The sequence below is a fragment of the Pundamilia nyererei genome, unplaced genomic scaffold (genome assembly GCF_000239375.1).
Source record: "Pundamilia nyererei isolate P.nyererei 1_Seehausen unplaced genomic scaffold, PunNye1.0 scaffold00032, whole genome shotgun sequence".
Lineage (NCBI taxonomy): Eukaryota > Metazoa > Chordata > Actinopteri > Cichliformes > Cichlidae > Pundamilia > Pundamilia nyererei.
This window is the reverse complement of record NW_005187433.1, coordinates 3,125,391-3,134,916: the sequence shown is the minus strand read 5'-3', so window position 1 is coordinate 3,134,916 and position 9,526 is coordinate 3,125,391. Positions and strand designations below refer to the sequence as shown.

At 40.7% G+C, this 9,526-nt stretch overlaps 1 protein-coding gene across 1 annotated transcript in view; it reads right to left on the bottom strand.

Annotated features, from left to right (window-relative positions):
• The window catches only part of LOC102194225 (matrix metalloproteinase-17-like), a 92,149-nt gene extending 82,962 nt beyond the window's left edge, over nt 1–9,187 (bottom strand). Inside the window, exon 1 of the mRNA XM_005729268.2 lies at nt 8,630–9,187. Within this exon, the coding sequence (XP_005729325.1) occupies nt 8,630–8,773 (144 nt within the window). The 5' untranslated portion in view covers nt 8,774–9,187. The remainder of the gene's footprint in view (nt 1–8,629) is intronic.
• Nucleotides 9,188–9,526: the final 339 nt, after the last annotated feature.

Below are 9,526 nucleotides of genomic sequence, written 5' to 3'. Positions count from 1 at the left end.
ATGCAAAAAGAAACTTGTAAGGCATCAGATGGACTCTAACTTCCACTGGAGCTATTTACAACTGACCATACTTTTGCTCCGGAGATCTACTTTTGCTTGAGTGCCTCTCTAAAAAGAACCTGCAGCACATGGATATTAGTTCACGTGCCAAAATGTCAACCTCACCGAGGCAGCAAAGCAGAACAATGACTACTGTCATCAACTGCAGTCCAAGACTGTGAAGTTTAGTGAGTGTGCAGGGTCAGGGAAACTCTGATTATATTGCTTAATGTTTTATTTGATCGAGTTGGTGTCCATGTACACACTGGAGAGAATGCTAATTATTGCTTTATAATTTACTGACAAAGTCACAATATAAGGTGCTACTTAATTATTTCTATAAGAAGGTATGGGGTCTGCCTCCATACATGTGCTTGCATGAATGCATATCCACCCTCATTACTGCAACAAACAGAAACAAATTCTGTGGGAAATGCTTTAGTTTCATATGATAAATTATAAAAGGGACACCTACACACTGTTTGGAATGATGCCCACAATGGCTTGCAGTTTTTTTGCATTTTGAAGAATGCTTTTTGTCAGAGAGTGTGTGTAAACCTCCTTGCTGAGACAGCCACCGGCTTGTCACAAAATCTTGTTTACTATGAGAAAAATGTGCTTAATTTGTACAACTTGTACCTCATTTCTGAGAGGCCAGAAAGATGCACCTGTTTAAACACAAGTCTCTGCATTCTTTTTTCCCAAAATGAGCAAATTTCAGTACAAAGGGTATTAATGGCAGGCCTAAAAATTACAGTACAAATTAACCTTCACTTTATGGCAGAAGACAGACGGTATGTACTGAGTGATGCCAAAGTCAATGAAAAATCCAGCAGAGTTAAAGAGGAAAATCTACTCAGTACCCAAAACATTTAGTGTAATATGTGTCTTTCTCCTCACTTCCGAAAACAAATCTATTACAGTTTCACTGTTAGAAGTTCACTTCTCGTGTTTTTTTTCCCTAATATGGACATGCATCAGTAACAGAAGGGTAGATAACCTTTGTGACTGAATGGGGTAGTGGGAGATGGTAAAACGGGGATGCCAAGTAGAAAGAGGACTTAAAATGTCAGCAAGAGATTAAAGATAAACAAACTGATGGAGCCAATTAAAACAGCCCCCCTACAACTGGAGCCTAATTTAATAAGCATAAGTTTCAGTGTCTCCATTGAGGGTAAAAAGCCCCCAAACCTTCTTTGAAGTTCTTCTCTCTGTGGGTGCTAATGTGGCATGGCAATGAGAGAAAGCCCAACAGACACATGGACTGAATAAAGCTTAGCCAGTGTCCCTTGATAGTGGGGATAAAAGAAGGTTACACACAAATACATAACAGACCTGACAGAATTAGACTTTGACTTGTTTGTTTCTATGGGTTAACCTATACACCAATTATCCACAACACTAGAAACCCACTGGAAGGTTGAGTGTACAGCACGAATCATATTACAAACAAATGTTCTGCTGGGAAATCTTGGATCCCGGCATTCCTCTTGATTTAACTTTGACATGCAATATCCACCTTAATATTGCTGCAGACTCTACACGAGGAAGCCAACATGGAAGTGCCAAAACTGCAGCCCACTGAGGCTGACTGTAAAAGTAAGCCCCAAATCAACAGTGTTAAAATGCATGTTTACAGCCTGGTACAAGACAAGATTTTGGATAGTTTCCCACTTTTAAAAAACTGTTTGGTCATTGGATTTTTTTTTTTTTTAAACAACTCAATTGTGTTCATTTTGTTCGAGCTTAAAGATGGAAGGTGCGGCTGCTTTGATTGACGGGACAGCGTCTGTGATGCTGTAGCCTTTTGGAGTATTTCAAATGGAATCTCACTCAATAAACATGTCCTCTCATGGCCTTACTCCAGTTAATGCTCCAGATGCTAGGTGAAATTCGAGTATTTGATCTGTGTCACATGGCACTTTTTAGCAATTATCTGTCTCTATGCATTGCACACATCCAGTTGATGGATGTTTAGAGAAAAACACTTCCTCATCTGTGCAGCCGAGTGATGGAAACATGTTAAGTTAAAAATCTGAAAGCAGCCTTTGTTTTTGTTCCTTTTGCTTGCATCAACTTTGGGAAATCTCAAACTATAACAGAAAGGTCATACGGTGATATGTAATTGCCTGTCATTCAAATAATCAGCAATCAGTGTCACATGTACACCATTGTTAATCTCTGTGACCTTTAATGGTATGGAAAATTGTCAAACAAATCCACTTTACATGAGCTAGGAACTGTATAATAGAGTGGCATTGCATCAATATGTTTGCTCTATGAGCAGGTAGTATGCAAATTCATCTATGTAATTCCATTTTAAAGTTCAATTCAATTCAGTTTTATTTAAATAACACTAATTCAGAACAACAGTTGCTTCAAGGCACTGTGTACAGTAAAGACTCTACAGTATTAGAAAGACACCCCAGCAGTTACCAAACTGTTAGTATGTATATAAGTTTCACAACAATTTTGTGTCTGAAAAATTCCGAGTTTCATGTCACTTTTCTGCAACTTGCTTGGTGTGTAATGGCCTTATGCCTATTGTAGCAGTTAAAAGGGATGGTTCATAGTCACCTGACTCAGTCCTACATTTAAGCTTTATCAAAAAGGAACATTTTTAAGCCTAAGCTTGAAAGTAGAGAGGGTGTCTGTCTCCTGAATCCAAACTGGTAGCTGGTTTCACAGGAGAGGAGCCTGATAGCTGATGGCTCTGCCTCCCATTCGCCTTTTACAAACTCTAGGAACCACAAGTAAGTGCAGTCTGAGAGTGAAGTGCTCTGTTAGGACAATAAGGTACTATGGCGTCTTTAAGATAGGAGGGGGCCTTATTAAGTTCAGAGATAAAGGAGTGACTATGTATGTAAGGATGTATATATGGACTGCCCTGGTACACAATTCATAAAGCCATGAAAGAGCTGCCGCATGTTTCTATAGTGATCCTTGCAGTGATGTCTGTTTAGCTTTAGCTGAGGAATGTTGGCAACTGGCATGTCTACATTAAGCATGCTCATTCAAAAATACACACAGAGCATGCACACACGTGCAAGTGTGTCCATATCGCTGTGTTTGACTCTATTTTTAAACTTGAGTCCGAAACAGCAAAGCTCTGTTCTTACCATAAACCCAAATGCAAAATTAAGCCCACTTCAGAATGCGATTCAAACAGTCAAATAAACTGCAATTTACAGGATCACGAGTGCCTCTTAAAATTCTGCAGATTGTTACTGGCTCATTATATTCACTTGATATGAGTTTGAGTATCAACAGTGGACTAGAGAAAGTAGGTCTAATTGCCAGTGATATTTGGATGGAGACGCAGCTTATCTCTGCCACCCACTCAATCTCTCTTGGTCTTCTTCCTGCTCCTGTAATTCTCCTCATTTTATTTGGACATTCAGACGAATAGGATCATGAACCCATAGCGGTCTTGAAGTTGACTGCAAAGATGACAAACATTTGTCCTCATCCAGTCCCTCACCTTTTCTTTATTTCAACCATCTATTTCACTTGTTCAGAAATGACAACTGCTTTGTAATGACAAATAATGAGATCACTAGTGTGGCACTGACCAACACATACACACACACACACACACACCGATCTATACACATTTTATAAAACAGAAACACACAAACAAGAAGAAAGTGGCATTCACATACAGACATAACCACATTTATTATAATTCTGCCAATTTCTGCAAGCAATTTCAGAGAAGCTTTGTTGTTCCTTTTGGGTTTTCTTGATCGTGCTAGTAAAGCCGTCTATTGGCAGTTCAGTTGGCATGGCTATGGATTATTTTAGGTTTTAGCATGTGAGCCAGCATAACACCAGAAACCACTGTAATTACAAGATGTAGTCGGCCCTTTGAATAGCAACAGCAACCAAAACCTTGATCCGGTCAAAGACAAGAGGGAAGGCGAGGCCCCCGAAGTTAAAATAGAACTGTCCACATGGAGTTGATTTGAGGTTTTCTATATGGGGAGCCCTGGAGAGTGCCTGCACAAGTAATGAAGTCAGTTCAAACCAATCGCGTGCAGCTCTGTTGTGGAAAACATCACTCACTTGCCCACAATATTAAATCCATCACTACTGTAAAACTAAACAAAAATAGATGGGAGAGAACTACTGTGTTGAGACTAAGATATCCACCCTTTTCTGCTGAAATAAAAAGCAGATAAACTGATAAGATCCAGCCTGGAGTGCTTGTGCCACCAACCAGTTCAATCATTTTACTGTTACATAAAGTCAGACGGCAGAAAAAGAGTGAATTTGTTTTGGTGCATATAAATCTGAAATGCACATGCAACCCACAAAAACACATCCCCGAGCACTAGAGGCTTGTTTTACTAGGATATTTTAGACTCGCCAGTATAGTTAGGTAGTCATAATTTAACTCAGAGAGTTACACAGAAATGAGCACTGGTTTTATGGACTCGCTTCCATTTTCTGCTGGAGTAAATAAAGATACGGTAAGTGTTTTGATGTGGTTGCATGACCAGCTGTGTCTTAATTTTCCCAAAATGTGTTGCAAATTATTCCACTGATATCTGATTACTTACATTTGAGCCATTGTCAGAGTCACTCTTTGTGAAACCAGCCAAAGATCAGGAAAATTCAGAACTTCATTATTAGAAAGGGATTTAGCAGTTTGAACAAACAAGGCAAGACCAACTATCACATTCATGGCTTAAATAATACAGACAAATTCATTTGCTGGCTGAAAACATTATGCAGAAGTGCTGCAGCTGCCACACTTAACTCCCACACCAGCATGCTACAGCGCAGCCAACAGAGCACCAGGGCCCTTAAGATCCTTGCTGAATTGGGCTCTAAGGATATTATGAACTCTGACAGTTTCCTCAGAAACTTGCAAGTCCCAAGAGAACTTTTACACTTAGCAAAGCTGCAATGACAGATTGGAAAGGAGCAGATTGAAGGACTGGTTCATTTCCACAGTATCTCCCTCTTCCCGAGAAGCCAGGAATGTGTTATATATTACATGATGAACGCTCTCTCTCTCGCTCTCTGTTAATCATGACACAATGCTGCACAGAAATCTACCCCTTGACATCAGAGAAAAAAATGCCCTTGTCCTGGATATAATCCCCATGGCGCAGTAGTACAGACATAAGGGTCACACGTCAAGATAGAAGTGGAACGGTACTGCTAAAAGTATCCAAAAGTCAGGCATGATAGAAATGAAGTAGCATTTTACTTTTTCCTGCTTTTCATTCAATATCTGCTGTCTTTTCTTTTCCTTCTTTGTTAGTTTTTTTTGATAATATATAGCTGATTAGTCATTTCGGTGCACAATGCTTCCATCACTCCTTCCCTTGACTGTTTCTGCATCCAGCTTTCTCTTTGAGCTGCCTCTCTCCCTGGGCCTCTACGTGTAATCAGAAGAACCATGATGTGCTGGTAGAAAGAAAGCATCCTATATCTGGGTTGGAAGAAGAAAATTGAAGGAAGGAGACTGAATGACTGAGGGGACAGAATATAATACTGGTGAACTGCGCACTCATGAGAGGCAAAGAAAGAGCTAATGAGGAGTGTTGGGGCTGGGCACGCCGGTTGCATGAGAATTCAGTATTATGAGGTCTAGCAGTGAAGAGGAAAAAAGGGAGCAGTGGTAAAGAGGGTGGCGTCAACCAGGGTTTCCTTTTTTTCCCTTCTTTACTCAGTGGACAGAAGACCAGATGGTGCTCTCATTAAAGGAATTATGAAGCAAAATGAGAGTTAGAGGCAGTCTGGTAAGGAATGGTTATCCCATCAGGCATATACCACACACTTATTTGGTTTTATTGCTTAAAGACATGAAAAAATAAATAAGTTAACATTTTCAGCATTAAAAGATTAAATGCAGGAAAGGCACTTTTTCCACACTTTTACAGCATTAAAGTGTACTTAAGGTGCTTTTATCAACAACTTTTACGCTCACCACACCTAGCTTAAGACAGCTGCAATAGCAAGTACAATATTAGAGATGAACAGTTCCCAGAGGAAGTCAGACATTCAGTACTGGAGTAGAAAGCAGCCATCAGGATTAAAATGACATTATGAGTGGAAAACATAGTGCAGGGACCATTATAGCTGTTGTGTAGTAGTTCCCTCATATGCTGAAATTGCAAATTGGTGCTCTGCAGTGATGTACTGGACTAGATAACAGCAAAGCTGAAAACTGCATGCCTCAGAGCTGTGCTTAAGTTTGTGGTGCAGTTAATTATGGTCACTGTGTACAGTGGTTACAAAGAGAGATGGATACATTCAGCGCTACATTCAGCACGACTAAAAGCCAAGAAATAGCTCTGAAGTGTAATGGGACTGTGGAGCAGTAGAGCTGGGGATCAGGACACGCTTCTGTGGGTAGATGGTTGTTTTTGTGGACCGAGTCCCAAATGTATAGCACTTATGAAAACCACTGGGCTGAGCCGGGGAGAAGCTACTCAGACCCTCAACAACTAATTATCCACCTGTTTTTCAGCAGCTCAGGGTGATTTCATCAATGCAGGAGAAGTCTTATTTAAAAGTTAATCAACCAATCACAGGGGAGAACGGTGCTCATCTGTCCATCTGCCTACCCATGACCATCCTGAAGCTGCTTTCACATACTGAGAAAAAAATCCTGGTATTGCACGCATGCTATATGCTGAAACTGTTGAGTCTATGGCGCTAACGTTACGATAGGGAATGACATGGTGTCAGAGCGTCGATAAAGCCCCAGCTTTCAAGCAAAACTTCTCCAGTGTGTTAATTTGTGTATTTATTCTGCTTTATCAAATTACAAATTGGAGACTTTGAGGTTCTGGAATGTTGATTAGAAAAATCAAGAAATGTGTGGATGTCACTTTGGGTTCTGAGACACTGTGACAAGTATTTCTTCATTATTTTCTCTAGACTTTTAGACATAACAACTAACTGTTTCATTGCAGAAATTACTCCATTAATCAGCAATGAAAACAATGTGTCTAACCACTCCTGTCAGTGATGCTTAGACATTACCCCCACTACTATTTATAGGCTAAAAATTACGTAAACATTATAGTCAAACCCATTTAAAGCCACTCGTAGTGAAGCAGCTAACACAAACCTGAGGAGAGCCAATGTAAACACATGACTGATGAGGATAGTGCTTTAAGTAGCAAATATTAAACCCAACCAGTCTTTTCAACTCAAACCAGGATGGTTTAGTGGTAAGAAAAACTACTTAAGTCAAGGACACATTGTTCTGTTTCTCCTGGCTACATAAGAGACCAAGTATTTGTTGAGTATCAAGATGGCTTTAAGGTATGGCGACCAAACATTTGCAATTAACACACTGTATTCTTCAAACCTGAGAAACTGAAGGTCAAAACATGTCTGTAGGTCTGAGTATTGAAGACCAAGGAAACAAAATGTTGTCTCCAAAACATCCACCAGGTAATATGTGGAACTGGTCGAGCTTGAAAACCAACCCTGAAAGTTATTTGATAACAGACTTAATGTGCAATCTTCTCCATCACAACCACCAACAGCGACAAAAAAAGACAAACAAGCAGCTGGCAGAGACGAATGCAGGGAGACACAAGCTGAATGAACAGCAATACAATATGAATCCATCAAAGCTCGGAGGGATGAATCTCTATGGGGAGACTGACTATGGTTTTATATTAGGCAAAACAATGTGGAGATAACAAGAAATAGTAAAACCTAATGAGACAGTTAAGTTGATCTGTAATATAGCCATTAATGTATACACTTAATTAGAGTGTCTCAAGAGTTCCTAATTAACAGATACTTGTTTAATTTGCAAGTCTGCAGCTCATTAAACTCCAAATATAAAGTGGAAGTATTGTGAGCCCAAGCTGCTGATGAAAATATTATACAATAGCTTTAATTTGCTGAATACAGTTCACTGAGAAGAATGGAGTGATTTTTTTGACTGTACCATGGCTTATTCATAAAACAGAGTGTAAATAGTAAAATTCACATTACAATTATGGACTTGTTCCACACTTTAATTCCATTTATCGCCACAGTAAACTAATGAAAACTATTAAACTAGCAGCTCACGCCAGTAATAGGTTTGCACTTTATCTTTTTTTCCCTCATGCTGATCAAACTCAGCATGAGGAAAATATACTGAAGTAGTCTTTTAGAGGCATTACTGAGGAAAGGAAATAATGTCCTATGGCTGAGGTTGTCGTCGCGCTGGAAGGGAGCCCCGCTTGCCATTCATCAGTGGAGGATATACTTTGTCAGCATGCTGTGGAGGAGGTCGATATGCCGCCAAGGCAAATACATTTACATTTATTTATTGAACACCATTACAGGGACTCTGATTCCTGCTTTGGCAACAGTCTCCTATTTTTCTCCATTACACCCAGTCTGCAACGCCAGGCTACCCTAGGGACACTGGACCGCTTCGAGGTGTTACAGTTCCGATCAAATGGAAAGGACGGCATTCCTACATGCAAAAGTAGGGTAAACTGCTCATTTCCGAGAGTTGGTATGCCCACGGGAGGTCTGAAAACTTTCCACTCCCCATGCATGTCTAAAAACGTTAATGTAGCAAACTTCCTATCCCCGTGTAAAAAGATGGAAAACTTACCACCCCCATGTCCAGCTGCTCGGTACTCAGAGAAGGAGCCGCTCCAGCCAGAGGTAAAAACCACAATACCGGCATCACCACCACCAACAGCAGCATCTTAGGAGAGATATTCCTCATCCACTTGTGAAGAACCAAAGAAATCATGATGCCCTATGACAGGCTGATCCTGCAGGGCTCAGACATCGACCCCGGCAGCCGCATCCATTGGATAAATCGTACGCCGACACTCTGTGAAATGTGCCCGAGTCAGTCTACCTCACTGTTGACCGTAAGCACATAAAACACATTAAACCCGTTTTTTTCTCTCTCTCTTCGGTAGGGACGTTAAGGAATTTCAAGTTTTTGTTTTCTACGAAATAACACTTATGATCACCGCCTAAGTGGTCACAACAAGAAGTAACAAACTGAATATTCTCAGTCTGTTTAAGAAGTCCTTCACAGGTTATTTATTCCAGCAGCAAGACACCCGAGGTCCGCTCCGGATCGTGCACCCTCGAACACTGTGGAAAGAAAGCAGCTGTGTGCGGCTTTGTCCCGGGCAGGAGAGGAGATCGCACGTTGACAGGCACGCTGAGAGAGTGGATGAGTATTTGGCTCAAAGGATTCTGGGGAAGGAGGGAGAAGGGGGGAGAAGGGGAGTTCAGCGCCTTTCTCAGCCCACTTGGACTCTACTTAATGTATGACGCGCGTCGTGCGTAACGTGAAGGTCTCAGGGGTGGTTTGGGTTAAGACATAAAGCACAGTTTATCGATTTTGCTCTTTTATCCTTACACGAGAAATGTGTCAGTGTTAAGTGTGTATATTTCTTGGGCTAAATCCTGTTATGAAGCAGTAGCGTGAATTTGAGTTTGTCTGTGTGTTACACAAACAGGAGATCGAAGAAAGATGCAAAAGAGC